Below are 25,525 nucleotides of genomic sequence, written 5' to 3' on the forward strand. Positions count from 1 at the left end.
ATCAGTGAGGGGTTATGTGTTCTGTTGAAAATAATGAACGACGTGGAACTAACCTTCCACAGAGTTGCATTCATTTCAGGAGAACGCATAGAGCCCCGAATTGATTATCCCTTTTTATACCATGGCTATAATGTAACACATTTTCCTCTAGAAATGTGTTTATTTGTCAGTAGAAATGTGTTCACCATCCACTGAAGTAGCTAGCAAGTTCACTAGATAGCTACAGTAGTTGCCTTTTTAGCCAAACAAACTGACTTGCTAGTTTAGCTAACCAAACCAACAGTCTTAGGTTGCTATTATGAAAATAAAATTCAACAATGTAAGTAATGTTTTCATTTCGACTTTTGCTTCAAAAGCAGCTCAAACATAGAACATGTATGAATGAATTGCAGCCATTGAATTCTACCGTGCTGATATACTGTACGTTATAGGGAAATAATACATGCTCTAGAATGCTCTTCAAGCCAATCAGATATGAGTATTCAACAATGCCATGGTACTGTATAAAGAGGACTAGTCTAATGTACTTTACAACCTCCTTTGACTTCTCTTCTTAATTGCTGCACAATCAATTCTATCAATTATTCCTTTAATTTACTGCTTTTCTTTATGCTAGGGCAAGACATGGCTCACACACTTAACATTGCATGAATAACTTCAGGTAGATTGCGTGTATAGTGATGTGTTGCAGTAGTGTTTGTCTCCTGCCTGATGGTTGTCCTCCCACCCGTGACACAGGTGTACTGTGCCATCTGCTGCAACAGGAGATGCAAGCTCAAGTACCTGGACAAGGAGGCCCGGGTGTGTGTCGTCTGCTTCGAGACCGTACACAGAAGTAAGACCCAAGGTTTGAGTGTGTTTTTGTCTAGAAGATCATACACATGTTTAAGAATGTATGTGTTGTCTGCTAATATACAGTGAGGTGTGTGTGTGTGTGTGCGTGTGTGTCATTAACAGGCCATGTCTGGAGTTGTCATTAACAGGCCATGTCTGGAGTTGTCATTAACAGGCCATGTCTGGAGTTGTCATTAACAGGCCATGTCTGGAGTTGTCATTAACAGGCCATGTCTGGAGTTGTCATTAACAGGCCATGTCTGGAGTTGTCATTAACAGACCATGTCTGGAGTTGTCATTAACAGGCCATGTCTGGAGTTGTCATTAACAGGCCATGTCTGGAGTTGTCATTAACAGGCCATGTCTGGAGTTGTCATTAACAGGCCATGTCTGGAGTTGTCATTAACAGACCATGTCTGGAGTTGTCATTAACAGGCCATGTCTGGAGTTGTCATTAACAGGCCATGTCTGGAGTTGTCATTAACAGGCCATGTCTGGAGTTGTCATTAACAGGCCATGTCTGGAGTTGTCATTAACAGGCCATGTCTGGAGTTGTCATTAACAGGCCATGTCTGGAGTTGTCATTAACAGGCCATGTCTGGAGTTGTCATTAACAGACATGGTCTGTTACATGCTGACCACACCACTCGTGTCACGTGTGCGAGAGTTACAAAAATATATTTGAACATACATGTTATTCAATTATTGCACCCACACTGCTCACGCACGCCAACGAGCGTCTGCCTTGCCAAGCGCTAAAATAGAAGTCAGTTCTATTTGTGACGCTGAACTCGGTGCAGGTCCTGCCTCTCCCATCTCCTCATTGGTTTATAGAAGCAGATACCCATGTGCCATCTCCTCATTGGTTTATAGAAGCAGATACCATCTCCTCATTGGTTTATAGAAGCAGATACCATCTCCTCATTGGTTATACCCACGTGGGTGATTGAAAGATGAACTGAGTTTGGTCGGTCGTCGTGATAACTATTAAATGCCAATCGTCATATAAAGTTCAAAGATGAAAAAGCCTGGAAGGAGGAGAGATGACTAGAAACGATTTGGTTGAACGTTTTATGTGTGGATTAATTGTCGGAGTAGAGGACCTTGTCCATTTCAGGTAAAATAACAATTCAATGTTTATATCCCAGGACAAATTAGCTAGCAACTGCAAGCTAGCTAGCTAAATTGCCATAAATGTTTAATGCTTTTCGACCTGTCCCCAAATTAATATAATTGGTTCAGAGTTTGTTTTGATATTTCAACCTGCATGTCATGATCACTTTTGGTGTGGGGGGACAAAGTCAATTTGTGCACGATGGCGCACGTGTGCTGCTGGTTTGGGTACGGTGTTAGAAGAGTTGCTTTATAAAGGTGAATTATATTTAGAGCAACACATGACTGATGAACACGTGTGCTGCTGGTTTGGGTACGGTGTTAGAAGAGTTGCTTTATAAAGGTGAATTATATTTAGAGCAACACATGACTGATGAACACGTGTGCTGCTGGTTTGGGTACGGTGTTAGAAGACTTGCTTTATAAAGGTGAATTATATTTAGAGCAACACATGACTGATGAACACGTGTGCTGCTGGTTTGGGTACGGTGTTAGAAGAGTTGCTTTATAAAGGTGAATTATATTTAGAGCAACACATGACTGATGAACACGTGTGCTGCTGGTTTGGGTACGGTGTTAGAAGAGTTGCTTTATAAAGGTGAATTATATTTAGAGCAACACATGACTGATGAACACGTGTGCTGCTGGTTTGGGTACGGTGTTAGAAGAGTTGCTTTATAAAGGTGAATTATATTTAGAGCAACACATGACTGATGAACACGTGTGCTGCTGGTTTGGGTACGGTGTTAGAAGACTTGCTTTATAAAGGTGAATTATATTTAGAGCAACACATGACTGATGAACACGTGTGCTGCTGGTTTGGGTACGGTGTTAGAAGAGTTGCTTTATAAAGGTGAATTATATTTAGAGCAACACATGACTGATGAACACGTGTGCTGCTGGTTTGGGTACGGTGTTAGAAGAGTTGCTTTATAAAGGTGAATTATATTTAGAGCAACACATGACTGATGAACACGTGTGCTGCTGGTTTGGGTTCGGTGTTAGAAGAGTTGCTTTATAAAGGTGAATTATATTTAGAGCAACACATGACTGATGAACACGTGTGCTGCTGGTTTGGGTACGGTGTTAGAAGAGTTGCTTTATAAAGGTGAATTATATTTAGAGCAACACATGACTGATGAACACGTGTGCTGCTGGTTTGGGTACGGTGTTAGAAGAGTTGCTTTATAAAGGTGAATTATATTTAGAGCAACACATGACTGATGAACAGCCCTGTTTTTTAGCTGGAAGTTGTTGTGCTTGTTTGTGGCTTGGTCACAGTGTAGCAAACGTCACCAGCCGTGGAATGCTTGCTTCCTCTCTCCTTGTTTCCTCAATTTCTCTCAAAGCTCATTGGAGGAGAGGACCCAATGTCCCTCTCTTGGACCTCCTCTAATTGGCTTTCCGAGGAATTGAGGAAGCAAGGACTTAACAGCTAGTGAAGTTTTCAGACACAGCCTGAGAATGGCCGGGGATCTTCGGTTAAGTTAGATGTGCATTGTAATCTCAAGGCTAAAACAGCTACATTGTATCAGAGAGCCTAGTGCCTAAAGTGCTTTCTTACACAGCCTGTGTGAAAGTGTTTACTTTGCTTTGAGTGTGTGTGGGACTGCGTAAAAACTTAAGACCAGGTTGTGTAAAAGTGTGTGTGTGTGTGTGTGTGTGTGTGTGTGTGTGTGTGCGCGCTCCCCTGTCTCTCTGTGTGTCTGCTTTTCTCCAATCTCCTGTCGTCTCCTGCCCTCCTGCTCTCCTGAACAACGACTCTAGCCTTCACTGGGAGCCTGAGCTGCTATAGAAACAAAATGGCTAGAACCTCCTTCCCCATTGAAAACAATGCTTTTGTATGTGCTCGCAGATCACTACTAACCAGTGATTTACGCTGCTCTATGCTGTTATTGGTGAGTGGCGATAAATAATGTGGAATAGAAAAGTGTTTTTGTTCTATGTATTCCTTCTCTATGGTTCTGCTTCCCCGGTCGGGTGATGAAGGACTTTATCCTCTCCAGAGACAGAGCTGAGGTTAGAGTCAGGACAATATGACTGGTGCAGAGAGGATGGGGGGAGAGAGAGGATGTGGGAGAGAGAGGAGGGGGAGAGAGAGCTAAGTAGTTATGGCTGAGAGGAGTCAGGACGTTGGTGTGTGTCCTTGACTGTGAGTGTGGGACTGGAGCCACCTGACGCAGTGAGAGTGTGATGCGCGCGCACACACACACACACACACACACACACACACACACACACACACACACACACACACACACACACACACACACACACACACACACACATACTCCGAGCTTCTCTGCGGTCCAGGGACAGGCTGGTGTGACTATTCTATTCTCGGCTCCTTGTCTGCTGTGTGAGGGTGGTAGAGATTGCGTGTGAAGGAGAGAGGGGGCTGTCTACTTCGCTTGGGCCTGTGAGTGCTGGGACAGAGTGATGTGATGCTCCCTCCTTCCCTCCCTCCATTACTCTCTCCATTGCTCTCATCAGTATGGGGAAAAGCCTGCGAGGCTCTGAGTACACCCCCCTGCCTGCCTGGAGTCAGCCCAGTGGGGCTAACAGAGCTAGCTTCAGTCACTAGCATCTACTGTAACAAGGCTAATATAGTTAGCTTCAGCTAATACAGTCAATTTACATTCAGCTAACTGGGGCTAGTGTCAGTAAGGCTAAGTAGGTTAGCGTGACCAAGGGGACTGTCTTAACTGGGAGTTTGGAGGAGTGAAGACGAGGAAAGGTAAGATGGGAACGGACTTTTGTAAAAGAGAAGGAGAAGCTTGATGCTCTAGCTCATAGTGGTTTATCTGTTACCATCTCATTCTCTCTCATACTGGTTTATCTGTTACCATCTCATTCTCTCTCATACTGGTTTATCTGTTACCATCTCATTCTCTCTCATACTGGTTTATCTGTTACCATCTCATTCTCTCTCATACTGGTTTATCTGTTACCATCTCGTTCTCTCTCATACTGGTTTATCTGTTACCATCTCGTTCTCTCTCATACTGGTTTATCTGTTACCATCTCATTCTCTCTCATACTGGTTTATCTGTTACCATCTCGTTCTCTCTCATACTGGTTTATCTGTTACCATCTCATTCTCTCTCATACTGGTTTATCTGTTACCATCTCATTCTCTCTCATACTGGTTTATCTGTTACCATCTCGTTCTCTCTCATACTGGTTTATCTGTTACCATCTCATTCTCTCTCATACTGGTTTATCTGTTACCATCTCATATTCTCTCATACTGGTTTATCTGTTACCATCTCATTCTCTCTCATACTGGTTTATCTGTTACCATCTCATATTCTCTCATACTGGTTTATCTGTTACCATCTCATTCTCTGTTTGTTGTTGTGGTGCGCAACGTGGAGAACTTGCTGCGTGATGTCTCACACACACACACACACACACACACACACACACAGCATGCATGCTGCTTACATACACACACGCATAAACATAAACACACACGCTGAATGTATTTCAGGTCATCTCTGTGTTTATCTGTATGGGCTTGTTGAGTCTGCTCCCAGCTTGGTGAAGGACACTGACTGCTGGCGTTGTTATGCTGTGTCATTCTGTCTGTCTGAGATCAAGGTGAAACTCTTCAACTCTCTCCTCTGTCTCTCTCTTTGTTGTAAGTAGTGCCCTTTTATTGTGTGTGTGTGTGTGTGTGTGTGTGTGTGTGTGTGTGTTCCAGTCTATGTATGTGTGTGTTGTACAGGTAGCCTGGCAGACTGTTAGCTCGGGCCAGTCCAACCAGGTTGATAAAGATCATATGACGTTACATCACTATAATGCAGTCCAGAGCCCAGTCAGCACTTCTCTCTTCCCCCCATTAGGTCATCACTCACTTTCCTTGAATCAACTCCTCCACCTTTCTCTATCTCTATCGCTCTCTCTCTCTCTCTCTCTCTCTCTCTCTCTCTCTCTCTCTCTCTCTCTCTCTCTCTGAATCAACTCCTCCACCTTTCTCTATCTCTATCGCTCTCTCTCTCTCTCTCTCTCTCTCTCTCTCTCTCTCTCTCTCTCTCTCTCTCTCTCTCTCTCTCTCTCTGAATCAACTCCTCCACCTTTCTCTATCTCTATCGCTCTCTCTCTCTCTCTCTCTCTCTCTCTCTCTCTCTCTCTCTCTCTGAATCAACTCCTCCACCTTTCTCTATCTCTATCTCTATCTCTCTCTCTATCTATCTATATATACTGCTAAAAAAAATAAAGGGAACACTAAAATAACACATCCTAGATCTGAATGAAAGAAATAATCTTATTAAATACTTTTTTCTTTACATAGTTGAATGTGCTGACAACAAAATCACACAAAAATAATCAATGGAAATCCAATTTATCAACCCATGGAGGTCTGGATTTGGAGTCACACTCAAAATTAAAGTGGAAAACCACACTACAGGCTGATCCAACTTTGATGTAATGTCCTTAAAACAAGTCAAAATGAGGCTCAGTAGTGTGTGTGGCCTCCACGTGCCTGTATGACCTCCCTACAACGCCTGGGCATGCTCCTGATGAGGTGGCGGATGGTCTCCTGAGGGATCTCCTCCCAGACCTGGACTAAAGCATCCGCCAACTCCTGGACAGTCTGTGGTGCAACGTGGCGTTGGTGGATGGAGCGAGACATGATGTCCCAGATGTGCTCAATTGGATTCAGGTCTGGGGAACGGGCGGGCCAGTCCATAGCATCAATGCCTTCCTCTTGCAGGAACTGCTGACACACTCCAGCCACATGAGGTGTAGCATTGTCTTGCATTAGGAGGAACCCAGGGCCAACCGCACCAGCATATGGTCTCACAAGGGGTCTGAGGATCTCATCTCGGTACCTAATGGCAGTCAGGCTACCTCTGGCGAGCACATGGAGGGCTGTGCAGCCCCCCAAAGAAATGCCACCCCACACCATGACTGACCCACCGCCAAACCGGTCATGCTGGAGGATGTTGCAGGCAGCAGAACGTTCTCCACGGCGTCTCCAGACTCTGTCACGTCTGTCACATGTGCTCAGTGTGAATCTGCTTTCATCTCTGAAGAGCACAGGGCGCCAGTGGCGAATTTGCCAATCTTGGTGTTCTCTGGCAAATGCCAAACGTCCTGCACGGTGTTGGGCTGTAAGTACAACCCCCACCTGTGGACGTCGGGCCCTCATACCACCCTCATGGAGTCTGTTTCTGACCGTTTGAGCAGACACATGCACATTTGTGGCCTGCTGGAGGTCATTTTGCAGGGCTCTGGCAGTGCTTCTCCTGCTCCTCCTTGCACAAAGGCGGAGGTAGCGGTCCTGCTGCTGGGTTGTTGCCCTCCTACGGCCTCCTCCACGTCTCCTGATGTACTGGCCTGTCTCCTGGTAGCGCCTCCATGCTCTGGACACTACGCTGACAGATACAGCAAACCTTCTTGCCACAGCTCGCATTGATGTGCCATCCTGGATGAGCTGCACTACCTGAGCCACTTGTGTGGGTTGTAGACTCCGTCTCATGCTACCACTAGAGTGAAAGCACCGCCAGCATTCAAAAGTGACCAAAACATCAGCCAGGAAGCATAGGAACTGAGAAGTGGTCTGTGGTCACCACCTGCAGAACCACTCCTTTATTGGGGATGTCTTGCTAATTGCCTATAATTTCCACCTGTTGTCTATTCCATTTGCACAACAGCATGTGAAATGTATTGTCAATCAGTGTTGCCTCCTAAGTGGACAGTTTGATTTCACAGAAGTGTGATTGACTTGGAGTTACATTGTGTTGTTTAAGTGTTCCCTTTATTTTTTTGAGCAGTGTATATATATACATCACCCTCTCTCTCTATATATCTTACCCTTTCTATATCTCACCCTCTCTCTCACCCTCTCTCTCTCTCTATATATATATATATATATATCTCACCCTCTCTCTCTCTATATCTCACCCTCTCTCTCTATATATATATATCTCACCCTCTCTCTCTCTATATCTCACCCTCTCTCTATATATATATATCTCACCCTCTCTCTCTATATCTCACCCTCTCTCTCTATATCTCACCCTCTCTCTCTATATCTCACCCTCTCTCTCTATATCTCACCCTCTCTCTCTATATCTCACCCTCTCTCTCTATATCTCACCCTCTCTCTATATATATCTCACCCTCTCTCTATATATCTCACCCTCTCTATATATCTCACCCTCTCTCTCTATATCTCACCCTCTCTCTCTATATCTCACCCTCTCTCTCTATATCTCACCCTCTCTCTCTATATATCTCACTCTCTCTCTATATATATCTCACCCTCTCTCTCTATATATCTCACCCTCTCTCTATATATATCTCACCCTCTCTCTATATATCTCACCCTCTCTCTCTATATCTCACCCTCTCTCTATATATCTCACCCTCTCTCTCTATATATCTCACCCTCTCTCTATATATATCTCACCCTCTCTCTATATATCACCCTCTCTCTATATATATCTCACCCTCTCTATATATATCTCACCCTCTCTATATCTCACCCTCTATATTTATATCTCACCCTCTCTCTATATATATATATATATCTCACCCTCTCTCTCTCTATATCTTACCCTTTCTATATCTCACCCTCTCTCTCACCCTCTCTCTCACCCTCTCTCTCTCTCTATATATATATATATATATATCTCACCCTCTCTCTATATATATCTCACCCTCTCTCTCTATATCTCACCCTCTCTCTCTTTATATCTCACCCTCTCTCTCTATATATATCTCACCCTCTCTCTTTCTATATCTCACCCTCTCTATATCTCACCCTCTCTCTATATATATATATATATCTCACCCTCTCTCTCTCTCGCTCTCTCAATTCAATTCAATTTGCTTTATTGGCATGACGTAACAATGTACATATTGCCAAAGCATACTTTGGATATTTACAATATTAAGATAATAAGAATCAAAATTGTCAACGGGACAACAGTAAAAACAATAATCAAGAGTCAAAATAACCATACATTGAACAATAACAATAAGCATAGAGGACATGTGCAGGTTGGTTGGTCTGTCAGACACTGTCCCTCATCTTATGGCAGGCAGCAATGTAGTGCGCTGCCAACCCACAGCTCTCGGGTAGCCTATTCTCATCAGAGAGGTCTTTGTAACCTTGAATAAGGGTTTCACATTTGGGGAAATGACACTATAATTGTTTAATATTTTTTACATTTTGTCAGGAAATGCAGCTCCGTCTCAGGTTCTGCTGTTGTGCAGTGGTTGCACAGCCTTTCCTCTACAGGGAGCCAGGTTTTCCTGTGTCTACCCTTCTCAATGGCAAGGCTGTGCTCACTGAGCCTGCACTTTGTCAAGGTTTTTCTAAGGTTTTGGTCAGTAACCATGGTTAAATAGTTAGCCACGGTGTACTGTCGATTTAGGGCTAGATAGCACTGCATTTTGCTTTGTGCTTGTGTTTCCCAGTAAGCAATGTAGTTTTGTTTTGATTGGGCTGTAATTTGTTTTGTTCTGATTGATTGGATGTTCTGGTCCTGAGACTTCAGTGTGTTAGTAGAACAGGTTTGTGAACTCAGCCCCAGGACCAGCTGGATGAGGGGACTCTTTTCTTTGCTCAGTTCTTGGCATTGCAGGGCTTGGTAATGATATGAGAGGGGGTCACTGTATTTCAGATGTTTCTGAGTTTTTATTATTAGTGGATATTGGCCTAATTCTGCCCTGCATGCATTTGTAGTTTTCCTCTGGACATGTAAGCGAATCTTACAGAACTCTGCATGCAGGGTTTCAATGGGGTGTTTGTCCCATTTGGTTAATTTTTGTTTTGCAAGTGGACCCCACACCTCGCTGCCATAAAGTGCAATTGGTTCAATGACACATTCAATTAGTTTTAGCCAAAGTTGAATAGGTATTTCAATTTGAATTCTCTCTCTCTATCTCAAAACTCAGCGAAAAAAGAAACGTCCCTTTTTCAGGACCCTGTCTTTCAAAGATAATTAGTACAAATCCAAATAACTTCACAGATCTTCATTGCAAAGGGTTAAAACACAGTTTCCCATGCTTGTTCAATGAACCATAAATAATGAATGAACATGCACCTGTGGAACGGTCGTTAAGACACTAACAGCTTACAGACGGTAGGGAATTAAGGTCACAGTTATGAAAACTTAGGACACGAAAGAGGCCTTTCTACTGACTCTGAAAAACACCAAAAGAAAGATGCCCAGGGTCCCTGCTCATCTGCGTGAACATGCCTTAGGCATGCTACAAGGAGGCATGAGGACTGCAGATGTGGCCAGGGCAATAAATTGCAATGTCCGTACTGTGAGACGCCTAAGAGCGCTACAGGGAGACAGGACGGACAGCTGATCGTCCTCGCAGTGGCAGACCAAGTGTAACAACACCTGCACAGGATCGGTACATCCGAACATCACACCTGCGGAACAGGTACAGGATGGCAACAAGAACTGCCCGAGTTACACCAGGAACTCACAATCCCTACATCAGTGCTCAGACTGTCCTCAATAGGCTGAGAGATGCTGGACTGAGGGCTTGTAGGCCTGTTGTAAGGCAGGTTCTCACCAGACATCACCGGCAACAACGTCGCCTATGGGCACAAACCCACCGTCGCTGGACCAGACAGGACTGGCAAAAAGTGCTTCTTCACCGACAAATCGTGGTTTTGTCTCATCAGGGGTGATGGTCGGATTCGCGTTTATCGTTGAAGGAATAAGCTTTACACCGAGGCCTGTACTCTGGAGCGGGATCGATTTGGAGGTGGACAGTCCGTCATGGTCTGGGATGGTGTGTCACAGCATCATCGGAATGAGCTTGTTGTCATTGCAGGCAATCTCAACGTTGTGTGTTACAGGGAAGACATCCTCCTCCCTCATGTGGTACCCTTCCTGCAGGCTCATCCTGACATGACCCTCCAGCATTACAATTCCACCAGCCGTACTGCTCGTTCTGTGCGTGATTTCCTGCAAGACAAGAATGTCAGTGTTCTGCCATGGCCAGCGAAGAGCCCGTATCGCAATCCCATTGAGCAAGTCTGGGACCTGTTGGATCAGAGGGTGAGGGCTAGGTCCATATCCCCCAGAAATGTCCGGGAACTTGCAGGTGCCTTGGTGGAAGAATGTGGTAACATCTCACAGCAAGAACTGGCAAATCTGGTGCAGTCCATGAGGAGGAGATACACTGCGGTACATAATGCAGCTGGTGGCCACACCAGATACTGACTGTTACTTTTGACCCCCCCCCCCCCTTGTTCAGGGACACATTATTCCATTTCTGTTTGTCACGTCAGTGGAACCTGTTCAGTTTATGTATCAGTTGTTGAATCTTGTTATATTATGTTGCCATTTTCATTGACCTGGCCAAGGCTTTCGACTCTGTCAATCACCACATTCTTATCGACAGACTCAACAGCCTTGGTTTCTCAACTCATTGCCTCGCCTGGTTTACCAACTACTTATCTGATAGAGTTCAGTGTGTCAAATTGGAGGGCCTGTTGTCCGGACCTCTGGCAGTCTCTATGGGGTGCCACAGGGTTCAATTCTCGGGCCGACTCTCTTCTCTGTATACGTCAATGATGTCGCTCTTGCTGCTGGTGATTCTCTGATCCACCTCTACGCAGACGACACCGTTCTGTATACGTCTGGCCCTTCTTTGGACACTGTGTTAACTAACCTTCAGATGAGCTTCAATGCCATGCAACTCTCCTTCCGTGGCCTCCAACTGCTCTTAAATGTAAGTAAAACTAAATGCATGCTCTTCAATCGATCGCTGCCCGCACCTGCCCGCCCGTCCAGCATCACTACTCTGGACGGTTCTGACTTAGAATATGTGGACAACTACAAATACCTAGGTGTCTGGTTAGACTGTAAATTCTCCTTCCGGACTCAAATTAAGCATCTCCAATCCAAAATTAAATCTAGAATCGGCCTCCCATTTTGCAACAAAGCATCCTTCACTCATGCTGCCAAACATAACCTCGTAAAACTGACTATCCTACCGATCCTCGACTTCGGCGATGTCATTTATAAAATAGCCTCCAACACTCTACTCAACAATTTGTATGCAGTCTATCACAGTGCCATCCATTTTGTCACCAAAGCCCCATATACTACCCACCACTGTGACCTGTACACTCTCATTGGCTGGCCCTCGCTTCATACTCGTAGCCAAACCCACTGGCTCCAGGTCATCTACAAGTCTCTGCTAGGTAAAGCCCCGCCTTATCTCAGTTCACTGGTCACCATAGCAGCACCCACTCGTAGCACGCGCTCCAGCAGGTATATCTCAATGGTCACCCCCAAAGCGAAATCTTAATTTGGCCGCCTTTCCTTCCAGTTCTCTGCTGCCAATGACTGGAACGAACTGCAAAAATCACTGAAGCTGGAGACTTATATCTCCTTCACTAGCTTCAAGCACCAGCTCTCAGAGCAGCTCACAGATCACTGCACCTGTACATAGCCCATCTGTAAACAGCCCATCCAACTACCTCATCCCCATACTGTATTTATTTATTTATCTTGCTCCTTTGCACCCCAGTATCTCTACTTGCACATTCATCTTCTGCACATCTACCATTCCAGTATCTAATTGCTATTTTGTAATTACTTCGCCACCATGGCCTATTTATTGCCTTACCTCCCTTATCCTACCTCATTTGCACACACTGTATATAGACTTTTTCTACTGTATTATTGACTGTATGTTTGTTTATTTCATGTGTAACTCTGTGTTGTAATATGTGTCGAACTGCTTTGCTTTATCTTGGCCAGGTTGCAGTTGTAAATGAGAACTTGTTCTCCACTGGCCTACCTGGTTAAATAAAGGTGAAATAAATAAATAAATAAAAATGTTCATACAAATATTTAAACATGTTAAGTTTGCTGAAAATAAACGCAGTTGACAGTGAGAGGACATTTATTTTTTTCTCTCTCTCTCTATCTATCTATCTATCTATCTATCTATCTATCTATCTATCTATCTACAGTTGAAGTCTGAAGTTTACATATACTTAGATTGAAGTCATTAAAACGCGTTTTTCAACCACTCCACAAATTTCTTGTTAACAAACTATAGTTTTTGCAAGTCGGTTAGGACATCTACTTTATGTTTGACACAAGTAATTTTTTTTTCAGTGCCTCTTTGCTTACATCATGGGAAAATCAAAAGAAATCAGCCAAGACTTCAGAAAAACAATTGTAGACCTCCACAAGTCTGGTTCATCTTTGGGAGCAATTTCCAATTGCCTGAAGGTACCACGTTCATCTGTACAAACAATAGTACGCAAGTATAAACACCATAGGACCACGCAGCCGTCATACCGCTCAGGAAGGAGACGTGTTCTGTCTCCTAGAGATGAACATACTTTGGTGCGAAAAGTGCAAATCAATCCCAGAACAACAGCAAAGACCTTGTGAAGATGCTGGAGGAAACCGGTACAAAAGTATCTATATCCACGGTAAAACGAGTCCTATATCAACATAACCTGAAAGGCCGCTCAGCAAGGAAGAAGCCACTGCTCCAAAACCGCCATCAAAAAGCCAGACTACGGTTTGCAACTGCACATGGGGACAAAGATCGTACTTTTTGGAGAAATGTCCTCTTGTCTGATGAAACAAAAATAGAACTGTTTGGCCATAATGACCATCGTTATGTTTGGAGGAAAAAGGGGGAGGCTTGCAAGCCAAAGAACACCATCCCAACTGTGAAGCACGGGGGTTACAGCATCATGTTGTGGGGGTGCTTTGCTGCAGGAGGGACTGGTGCACTTCACAAAATAGATGGCATCATGAGGAGGAAAATTATGTGGATATATTGAAGCAACATCTCAAGACATCAGTCAGGAAGTTAAAGCTTGGTCGCAAGTGGGTCTTCCAAATGGACAATGACCCCAAGCATACTTCAAAAGTTGTGGCAAAATGGCTTAAGGACACTAGTCAATGTATTGGAGTGGCCATCACAAAGCCCTGACCTCAATCCTACAGAAAAATTGTGGCCAGAACTGAAAAAGTGTGTGAGAGCAAGGCCTACCAACCTGACTCAGTTACACCAGCTCTGTCAGGAGGAATGAGCCAAAATTCACCCAACTTATTGTGGGAAGCTTGTGGAAGGCTACCCGGAACGTTTGACCCAAGTTAAACAATTTAAAGGCAATGCCACCAAACAGTAATTGAGTGTATGTAAACTTCTGACCCACTGGGAATGTGATGAAAGAAATAAAACCTGAAATAAATAATTCTCTCTACTATATTCTGACATTTCACATTCTTAAAATAAAGTGGTGATCCTAACTGACCTAAGACAGGGACTTTTTACTAGGATTAAATGTCAGGAATTGTGGAAAACTGAGTTTAAATGTATTTGGGTAAGGTGTATGTAAACTTCTGACTTCAACTGTTTATACCTCTATATATATCTCACCCTCTCTCTCTCTCCCTATATCCCTCTCAATCTCTCTCCCTATATCTCGCCCTCTCTCTCTCTCCCTATATCTCGCCCTCTCTCTCTCCCTATATCTCGCCCTCTCTCTCTCCCTATATTTCGCCTTCTCACTCTCTCCCTATATCTCGCCCTCTCTCTCTCTCTCTCTCTCTCTCTCTCTCACTCCTTATATCTCGCCCTCTCTCTCTCTCGCCCTTTCTCTCTCTTGCCCTCTCTCGCTCGCCCTCTTTCACTCTTGCACTCTCTCTTGCCCTCTTGCTCTCTCTCGCCCTATCTCTCGCTCTCTCTCTCTCGGCCTCTCTCTCGCCCTACCTCTCTCTCTCTTGCCCTCTTTCTCGACCTACCTCCCTCTCTCGCCCTACCTCTCCCTCTCTCGCCCTACCTCTCCCTCTCTCGCCCTACCCCTCTCTCTCTCGCCCCTCTCTCTCTCCCAACCTCCCTCTCTCTCGCCCTACCTCCTCTTGCCCGCCCTAACTCTCTCGCCCGCCCTCTCTCTCTCTCGCTCTCTCTCTCTCTCTCCCTTTCTCGCCCTCTCTCTCCTTCTCGCCCCCTCTCGCTCTCTCCCTCTCACTCTCTCCCCATATCTTGCCCTCTCACTCCTTATATCTCTCCCTCTCTCGCCCTCTCTCTCTCACCCTCTCTCTTTCTCTCTCACCCTCTCTCTCTCTCGCCCTCTCTCGCCCTCTTGCCCTATCTCTCTCTCACCCTCTCTCTCGCCCTCTCTCGCCCTACCTCTCTCTCTCTTGCCCTCTTTCTCGACCTACCTCTCTCTCTCGCCCTACCACTCTCTCTCTCGCCCTTTCTCTCTCTCGCCCTTTCTCTCTCTCTCTCCCAACCTCCCTCTCACCCTACCACTCTCTCTCCCGCCCCTCTCTCTCTCGCCCCGCCCTCTCTCGCCCGCCCTCTCTCTCTCGCCCCACCCTCTCTCTCGCCCGCCCTCTCTCTCTCACCCTCTCTCTCTCCCTTTCTCGCCCTCTCTCTCTCCTTCTCACCCCCTCTCGCTCTCGCCCTCTCTCTCTCGCCCTACCTCTCTCTCTCGCCCTACCTCTCTCTCTCTTGCCCTCTTTCTCGACCTACCTCTCTCTCTCTCGCCCTACCTCTCTCTCTCGCCCTTTCTCTCTCTCGCCCTCTCTCTCTCTCCCAACCTCCCTCTCACCCTACCTCTCTCTCGCCCGCCCTAACTCTCTCGCCTGCCCTCTCTCTCTCTCTCCCTTTCTCGCCCTACCTCTCTCTCTCGCCCTACCTCTCTCTCTCGCCCTACCTCTCTCTCTCTCGCCCTACCTCTCTCTCTCTCGCCCGCCCTAACTCTCTCACCCTACCTCTCTCTCTCTCGCCCTACCTCTCTCTCTCTCGCCCGCCCTAACTCTCTCACCCCCTCTCGCTCTCGCACTCTCTCTCGCCCTACCTCTCTCTCTCTCGCCCTACCTCTCTCTCTCTCGCCCGTCCTAACTCTCTCGCCCGGCCTCTCTCTCTCGCCGTCTCTCGCCCGCCCTCTCTCTCGCCTGCCCTCTCTCTCGTCCACCCTCTCTCACTCGCCCTCTCTCTCTCTCTTGCATCTCTCCCTTTCTCGCCCTCTCTCTTGCCCTCTCGCCCTCGTTCTCTCCCTTTCTCGCCCTCTCTCTCGCCCTCGTTCTCCCCATCTCTCACTCTCCTCATCTCACCCTCTCGCTCTCTGTCACTCTCCATTCTCTCATTCTCTTGTTTTCCCCATCATTGCACGCTCACTCTTGCCTGATTCACACAATAGGGCCGACCTGAACTTGGCTTTGCTGGCTCTGACATTGTCTTTTCCAGCACGGTTCCAGCAACTGGATGCGTAACCAGGCCAGCCCAGTACAGCTTGGCTTGGTTCAGCTCTGTATGGCTCAGTAGTGTAAAAAGGAGAGCTGTCTCCATGTGATGCTGGGCCTCCATCTGTCCACAGTAGATTCCTGTATGGATATTGGAGTGTCTGGCCAGGAGAGGTGGTGGAACGGTTGTTTTGATTACAGTTCACCATTTACGTTTACAGAGGCTATATACAAGAAATGCTTCTACTTCATGCCAAACATTAAACACATACAACGTTTATTAGCTATAGCACAGAACATCATATGTCTAGATCAGTTTGTACATCCGTGTATGCATCTCTGTGTATCGACAATCATGTCCAGATCTGTGTACATACTGTATACAAATTGTGTACTCGGTCTTGCCTCCTGACCTCTGTCTGTGTTCGTGTCCCATGTTTGTATGCTAATGCTCTTTCCTCTCTGTCTACCTCTACCTACCTGTCTCTCCTCTCCCCTCTAGCCCAGGCGCTGGAGTGTATGAGGAGTCCGCCAGGTCCGAGCCCCAACCCCAACGTCCCGTCAGAGTACTGCAGCACCATCCCCCCCCTGCAGCAGGCCCGGGCTGCAGGCACCCTCAACTCCCCCCCGCCCACCGTCATGGTGCCTGTCTCCGTGCTCAAAAACCCTGGCAGCGACGGTACGTACGCACGCCTACATGGGCCGTTGTTGTCGCTAGTTGTGTAACAGTAGTCCCAAAAGGGGTAAACATCTGTTACTCTCCATAGAATAGCTTATTCAGCCACAGTTTGGTTATGATTACATTTTATTGATTTCTTTCTGATTTTTATTTCTTGTTTTATTTTCTGTTTGTTTCACATTTATATTAATTTTGACACTCTAATCTAAACAACAGTTGAAATGAAAGGGGAAGTGACAGAAGTTCCTGTCCCTGTGTGGTGCATGTGTCAGGTTGTTCTCGTGAGCAGAAGCGTGTGTGGTTTGCAGATGGCATCCTGCCCAATGGAGAGGTGGCCAACACCACCAGGCTCTCTGTGACTGGCAGGAGGGGCTCCCAGGAGTCCAGCCCTGTCACACCTGACCCACCTACGGTAAGAGGCATCACACACACACACTGAGACACATGTATGTGGCTAGACCCCACACAGAAACACACATAAAGAGCACATACATTTATCTCTCTTTCTGTCTGTTAATACGTCTATTCATCCATCTCTTATCCGTCTGTGTCCTCCAGGCTGGCAGCAGAGTGTCCCCTGGCTCTGCAGCGGTGTCGGAGGGTGGTGTGTCGGCCCCAGTGGAGGTGGTGCGCCCCCCATTGTCAGGACCCTGGGACTACAGCCTGCTGTGTGGGGTGGGGGGCTGTGTAGAGAGGAGCCCCAGTCTGCTGCCAGAGGATGAGGAGGGCTTGCCACCTCTACTCATCACCACTGGAGAGGAGGAAGGAGGAGGGGATCTATTGGTGGAGGAGCGCCCCGCCCCCTGCCAGATCCTTCTCCTTTTGGAGGAGGGAGGGCCGCGACCTTTGACCTTTGTCCTCAACGCCAACCTGCTGGTCAACGTCAAACTGGTCACCTGTGAGTTGAACACCCATCTCTACCCTCCTTTTCTTCCTGGGGTACATCTCAATAATGTAAAGTGTCCTCTTGTCTCCTCTCCTTCATCTGCACTGATCTGTAAAGACGGACAAGTGAAGCAATGTAACCTAGCCGATGCCTACTGGGGGCTAGCTTTCACCTGTCCAATTCTTTCAGATCAGTTCTTATTAAAGGAAAGGTGACAAGGAGAGAGTATTGAGATGCACCCCTAGGCCCATTCTAAAAACGAATGTGTATCCTGTGTGTATCTCTGTTATTTTTATCAGATTGTGGTCGTAGGTGTTTTGCAGGCAATGTGTGTGTGTATTTGTCTGTGTATCCTCACTGTGTGTATGTCTACTGTGCTGTAGACTGCAGTAGGAAGTGCTGGTGTATGGGCTCCAGTGGTCTACAGACTGTGGGACAGAGGGAGATAGTGTTCATCCTGGAGGTTCTGCCAGAGGAGCGGGCTCTGCCCAAAGACCTGTTCACACTCTACCTCTCCATCTACCAGGACGCACAGAGAGGTACCACACACACACACACTCTACCTCTCCATCTACCAGGACGCACAAAGAGGTACCACACACACACACACTCTACCTCTCCATCTACCAGGACGCACAGAGAGGTAACACACACACACACACTCTACCTCTCCATCTACCAGGACGCACAGAGGTACCACACATACATACACACACACACACACACACACACACACACACTCTACCTCTCCATCTACCAGGATGCACAGAGGTAACACACATACACACACACACACACACACTCTACCTCTCCATCTACCAGGACGCACAGAGAGGTACCACACACACACACACACTCTACCTCTCCATCTACCAGGATGCACAGAGAGGTACCACACATACATACACACACACTCTACCTCTCCATCTACCAGGACGCACAGAGAGGTACCACACATACATACATACACACACTCTACCTCTCCATCTACCAGGACGCACAGAGAGGTACCACACACACACACACACACACACACTCTACCTCTCCATCTACCAGGACGCACAGAGAGGTACCACACATACATACATACATACACACACACACACACACACACACTCTACCTCTCCATCTACCAGGACGCACAGAGAGGTAACACACATACATACACACACACACACACTCTACCTCTCCATCTACCAGGACGCACAGAGAGGTAACACACATACATACACACGCACACACACTCTACCTCTCCATCTACCAGGACGCACAGAGAGGTACCACACATACACACACACACACACACACACACACACACTCTGCCACGCCATCTACCAGGACGCACAGAGAGGTAACACACATACATACACACACACGCACTCTACCTCTCCATCTACCAGGACGCACAGAGAGGTAACACACATACATACACATACACACACACACACTCTACTTCTCCATCTACCAGGACACCTAGAAAGCCACACACACACACTGCCCACTGTGTCTCTCCCTCCTCTCCTCCAGGGAAGTATGTAGAGGAGCTGGGCAACGTGGCGTTTACAGGTAGTTTCCTGGGGAGTAAGGAGCACGGCGGCGTGCTGTTTTACTCCCCTACCTTCCAGCCCTTGGAGGGCCTCTGTCTGCCCCCACAGCCCTTCCTCTGTGGTCTGCTCATCCAGAGGCTGGAGGTGCCCTGGGCCAAGGTGTTCCCCCTCAGACTGCTGCTACGGCTGGGAGCAGAACACAGTGGTGAGCCCCCGACAGTTACTAGCCTGTCTAAGTTCAGTGGGAATAAATACACTGCATATATAAAATATTATGAACACCTGCTCTTTCCAACACTTAGACTGACCAGGTGAATCCAGGTGAAAGCTATTGATGTCACTTGTTAAATCTACTTCAATCAATGTAGATGAAGGGGAGTAGACAGGAAAAGAAGGATTTTTAAGCCTTGAGACAACTGAGACATGGATTGTGTGTGTTCCGTTCAGAGGGTGAATGGGCAAGACAAAATATTTAAGTGCCTTTGAACGGGGTATGGTAGTAGGTGCTAGGCGCACTGGTTTGTGTCAAGAATTGCAACGCTGCTGGGTTTTTCACGCTCAACAGTTTCCCTTGTTTTTCAAGAATGGTCCGACACCCAAAGGACATCCAGCCTACTTGACACAACTGTGGGAAGCATTGGAGTCAACATGGGCCAGCATCCCTGTAGAACGCTTTCAACACCTTGTAGAGTCCGTGCCCAGACAAATTGAATCAGTCGTGAATGCAAAAAGGAGGGTGCAATTAAATATTAGGAAGTTGTCCTTAATGTTTTGTACACTCAGTATACACTATATATACAAAATTATGTGGACGCCCCTTCAAATTAGTGGATTTGGCTATTTCAGCCACACCGTTGCTGACAGGTGTATACAATCGAGCACACAGCCATAGACAAACATTGGCAGTAGAATGGCCTTACTGAAGAGCTCAGTGAATTTGAATGTGGCACCGTCATAGGATGCCACCTTTCCAACAAGTCAGTTGGTCAAATGTCTGCCCTGCTAGAGCTGCCCCCGTCAACTGTAAGTGCTGTCATGGTGAAGTGGAAACGTCTAGGAGCAACAGCCGCGAAGTTGTAGGCCACACAAGCTCACAGAACGGGACCGCCGAGTGCTGAAGCGCGTAGCGCATAAAAATCGTCTGTCCTCGGTTGCAACACACACTACCGAGTTCCAAACTGCCTCTGGAAGCAACGTCAGCACAAGAAGCAACGTCAGCCGAAGAACTGTTCGCCGGGAGCTTCATGAAATGGGTTTCCGTGGCCGAGCAGCCGTACACAAGCCTAAGATCACCAATCAGCGGCTGGAGTGGTGTAAAGCGCTCCGCCATTGGACTCTGGAGCAGTGGAAACGCGTTCTCTGGCGTGATGAATCACGCTTCACCATCTGGCAGTCCGACGGACGAATCTGGGTTTGGTGGATGCCAGGAGAACGATACCTACCCCAATGCATAGTGCCAACTGTAAAGTTTGGTGGAGGAGGAATAATGGTCTGGGGCTGTTTTTCATGGTTTGGGCTAGGCCCCTTAGTTCCAGGGAAGGGAAATCTTAACGCTACTGCTTAGAATAACATTCTAGACAATTCTGTGATTTCAACTTTGTGGCAACAGTTTGGGGAAGGCTCTTTCCTGTTTCAGCATGGCAATGCCCCCGTGCACAAAGCGAGGTCCATACAGAAATGGTTTGTCGACGAGATCTGTGTGGAAGAACTTGACTGGCCTTGACAGAGCCCTGACAGAGCCCTGACCTCAACACAATCGAAAACCAGGCCTAATTGCCCAACATCAGTGCCCGACTTCACTAATGCTCTTGTGGCTGAATATGGAAGCAAGTCCCCGCAGCAATGTTCCAACATCTAGTGGAAAGCCTTCCCAGAAGAGTGGAGGCTGTTATAGCAGCAAAGGGGGACCAACTCCGTATTAATACCCATGATTTTGGAATGAGATGTTCGACAAGCAGGTGTCCACATTTGGTAATGTAGTGTTCATGGTAATTTGTTTTAGAAGGCTATTCACTTTGACTGGTTTTCAAAGTAAAATCTGTTTTGATAGCTGTTTCAAACTTTTGAACTTGATCAAGTCCTAGATATCTGCTGTAGACAGTAGGCTACTGCGATCACCTCTACTTTCACTTTACACACGTGCCCATAACTTACAATAATGACATGGTGAAATAATAATGACATTATTACAACAAGTGTTTAGATGAATGTGGAGCCTGATTCAAATTACCTTTGTTGTTCTTTTGCAGTGTACCCCAGCACTCTGGTCAGCGTCCGCTTCAGAGAAACTGTGTTCAGAGAGACAGGTCACACCATCATGAACCTGTTGGCTGTAAGTACTGAAAACACACACACACACACACACACACACACACACACACACACACACGGTTATAAAGAATAGCTGGAGTTTTTTATTATAAATCTCATGTATTTTAGAGTCTTTTCTTTTAGCAATTGAATCACTGTAAAACATTGATAATAACCATTGACATCACACTGAAGCCAGGTAGTAAATGTAGGTCTCTAGCCCTGATTGAAAGCAGAGTTAAGACCCGTCTCCCTGATCGTCTGTGATGATCACTGAGCCGTATGCTGTGCAGTGTGTTTTCCCGCAGGACGCCAGCCAATATTGCTATATTGTAGTTATTTCACCACTATGGCCTATTTATTGCCTTACCTCCCTTATCCTACCTCATTAGCACACACTGTATATAGACTTTTTTTATTGTATTATTGACTGTATGTTTGTTTATTCCATGTGTAACTCTGTGTTGTTGTTTGTGTCGCACTGCTTTGCTTTATCTTGGCCAGGTTGCAGTTGTAAATGAGAACTTGTTCTCAACTGGCCTACCTGGTTAAATAAAGGTGAAATAAATAAATAACATAAATTTAGAGACAGAGGACAGAAATGACACACAGATCTAGATCAGGTCTCAGATGGGAGAACATACTGCAGTAGTTTGGTTCCCTGCCAGCTGTTGTCTGGCGGGAGGAGAGGGGAGCCTTTAGTGGTCTCAGGTGGTACAGCAGTTAGGTTTGCTGCCTTCAGAATACATGAATGAACGTCTCTCTCACGCTCTCTCTCTCTCTCTCTCTCTCTCTCTCTCTCTCTCTCTCTCTCTCTCTCTCTCTCTCACTCACTCACTCACTCACTCACTCACTCACTCACTCACTCACTCACTCACTCACTCACTCACTCACTCACTCACTCACTCACTCACTCACTCACTCACTCACTCACTCACTCACTCACTCACTCACTCACTCACTCACTCACAGTGTGTAATTTCTGTCCAATAATGACTTTAACTTCTATGGGCAAGGTGGGACGCTAACCTGCGGGACACAGCCAGTGAAATATCAGGGCGGCAAATTCAAAAACAACAAAATGTCATAATTCAACTTTCTCAAACATACAACTATTTTACACATTTACATTTACGTCATTTAGCAGACGCTCTTATCCAGAGCGACTTACAAATTGGTGCATTCACCTTATGATATCCAGTGGAACAACCACTTTACAATGGGGGGGGGGTTAGAAGGATTACTTTATCCTATCCCAGGTATTCCTTAAAGAGGTGGGGTTTCAGGTGTCTCCGGAAGGTGGTGATTGACTCCGCTGTCCTGGCGTCGTGAGGGAGCTTGTTCCACCATTGGGGTGCCAGAGCAGCGAACAGTTTTGACTGGGCTGAGCGGGAACTGTGCTTCCGCAGAGGTAGGGAGGCGAGCAGGCCAGAGGTGGATGAACGCAGTGCCCTTGTTTGGGTGTAGGGCCTGATCAGAGCCTGAAGGTACTGAGGTGCCGTTCCCCTCACAGCTCCGTAGGGAAGCACCATAGTCTTGTAGCAGATGCGAGCTTCAACTGGAAGCCAGTGGAGTGTGCGGAGGAGCGGGGTGACGTGAGAGAACTTGGGAAGGTTGAACACCAGACGGGCTGTGGCGTTCTGGATGAGTTGTAGGGGTTTAATGGCACAGGCAGGGAGCCCAGCCAACAGCGAGTTGCAGTAATCCAGACGGGAGATGACAAGTGCCTGGATTAGGACCTGCGCCGCTTCCTGTGTAAGGCAGGGTCGTACTCTGCGAATGTTGTAGAGCATGAACCTACAGGATCGGGTCACCGCCTTGATGTTAGCGGAGAACGACAGGGTGTTGTCCAGGGTCACGCCGAGGCTCTTAGCACTCTGGGAGAAGGACACAATGGAGTTGTCCACCGTGATGGCGAGATCATGGAAAGGGCAGTCCTTCCCCGGGAGGAAGAGCAGCTCCGTCTTGCCGAGGTTCAGCTTGAGGTGGTGATCCGTCATCCACACTGATATGTCTGCCAGACATGCAGAGATGCGATTCGCCACCTGGTTATCAGAAGGGGGAAAGGAGAAGATTAATTGTGTGTCGTCTGTGCAGCAATGATACACCATTTTAAAGATACACTTCTCCTTGATGTAACCACATTGTCCGATTTCAAAAAGGCTTTACAGCGAAAGCAAAACATTAGATTATGTTAGGAGAGTACATAGACAAAAATAATCACAAAGCCATTTTCCAAGCAAGGACATATGTCAATAAAACCCAAAACACAGCTAAATGAAGCACTAACCTTTGACGATCTTCATCAGATGACACTCCTAGGACATTATGTTACACAATACATGTATGTTTTGTTCGATAAAGTTCATATTTATATCCAAAAACAGCATTTTATTTTGGCGTGTGATGTTCAGAAAATGTATTCCCACCAAAACTTTCGGTGAATGTGCACATGAATTTACAAAAATACTCATCATAAACATTGACAAAATATATAACTATTATTTAAATAATTATAGATAGACTATTCCTGGATGCAACCACTTTGTCAGATTTTAAAATAGCTTTACGGAGAAAGCACATTTTTCAATATTCTGAGTACACAGCTCAGCCATCACAGAGATCTATACAGACACCCGCCAAGTTCGGGGAAACCTAAATTAGTATTAGAAATATTCTCTTACCTTTGCTGATCTTCGTCAGAATGCACTCCCAGGACTGCTACTTCCACAAGAAATGTTGTTTTTGTTCGAAATAATACATATTTATGTCCAAATACCTCCGTTTTGTTTGTGCGTTCAGAGTACTATCCAAAGGCATAACGCGCGAGTGCGGTACCAGAGACGAAAAGTCAAAATGTTCCATTACCGTACTTAGAAGCATGTCAAACGCTGTTTAAAATCAATCTTTATGGTATTTTTAACGTCAAATTGCGATAATATTCCAACCGGACAATAGCGTATTCATTCAAGGTGAAAAAGAAGGAACGGCGCGCTCGTGTGACTGCGCATATCCAATCCCTTTGTCCACAGGCAGTCCACTTAGTAACTGAGCTCCTATTATCTGCCCAGTAACAGGAGAAGGCTGAAACAACTTTCTGAAGGCTTTTGACAGCCAATGGAAGCCTTAGGAAGTGCAGCGTAACCCCACAGATGCTGTAGTTTCGAAAGGGACTAGAAAGAAGAACTACAATTCTCAGATCCTCCCCTTCCTGGTTGACTTTTTCTCAGGGTTTTGCCTGCCATATGAGTTCTGTTATACTCACAGACACCATTCAAACAGTTTTAGAAACGTCAGAGTGTTTTCTATCAAAATCTACTAATAATATGCATATTCTAGTTTCTGGGCCAGAGTAGTAAGCTGTTTAAATTGGGTACGTTTTTCATCCGGCCGTGAAAATACTGCCCCCTAGCCCAGACAGGTTAAAGAGATGTGTAGGCCACATACGATTAATGTCCCCAAAATAAACTGGTGACGTGTGTGTTGTGATCATCCACAGGACCTGAGGAACTACCAGTACAGTCTGCCTGCTGTGGAGGGTCTGAGGATCCACATGGAGATGGGCCACAGCTACATCGACATTCCCAAGAGCAGCTTCCCTGAGGTAATACCGATGTGTGTGTCTCAGGGTTCCCAGGAAAACACCATTCTAAACAGCGCACATGATGCGAGCGGTTCCATAGCCTATGTGACAGAGATGAACATCTCTTTTAGAAATGTTGAGAGGGAAGATCTAAAGATGCAACAACTAGCATGGGTTGTGAATATGACAAGGATTGTGCCTTTAGATGCTGGAGAAAGTTGATTTGAAAACCAATAGAACATGATAAATACTGTTTTGAATGTCTTTTGAGGAAGTATATATAAAATAATTCCATCATTCTTATGGTCGGAATTTGGATAGGCTACTTTGAAACAAAAAAGTCCTTGTTTTAAACAATTATGT

The 25,525-nt window shown here is 46.2% G+C and overlaps 1 protein-coding gene across 6 annotated transcripts in view; it reads left to right on the forward strand.

Moving 5' to 3' along the window:
- Positions 1-25,525, forward strand: part of LOC115159881 (zinc finger FYVE domain-containing protein 16) — a 50,350-nt gene that overhangs the window by 19,342 nt on the left and 5,483 nt on the right. For 3 of the 6 annotated variants that reach the window (XM_029709968.1, XM_029709972.1, XM_029709967.1), the window contains exons 4-11: positions 739-847; positions 16,660-16,836; positions 17,109-17,248; positions 17,395-17,734; positions 18,106-18,261; positions 19,250-19,474; positions 21,519-21,601; positions 25,079-25,183. In XM_029709968.1, coding sequence (XP_029565828.1) covers positions 739-847; positions 16,660-16,836; positions 17,109-17,248; positions 17,395-17,734; positions 18,106-18,261; positions 19,250-19,474; positions 21,519-21,601; positions 25,079-25,183 — 1,335 coding nt within the window. Of the gene's footprint in view, positions 1-738; positions 848-16,659; positions 16,837-17,108; positions 17,249-17,394; positions 17,735-18,105; positions 18,262-18,778; positions 18,792-19,249; positions 19,475-21,518; positions 21,602-25,078; positions 25,184-25,525 lie in introns of all 6 variants that reach the window. The other 3 variants (XM_029709969.1, XM_029709971.1, XM_029709970.1) reach the window with 3 other exon arrangements.

Source organism: Salmo trutta, chromosome 23, assembly GCF_901001165.1.
Source record: "Salmo trutta chromosome 23, fSalTru1.1, whole genome shotgun sequence".
NCBI classification, from domain to species: domain Eukaryota; kingdom Metazoa; phylum Chordata; class Actinopteri; order Salmoniformes; family Salmonidae; genus Salmo; species Salmo trutta.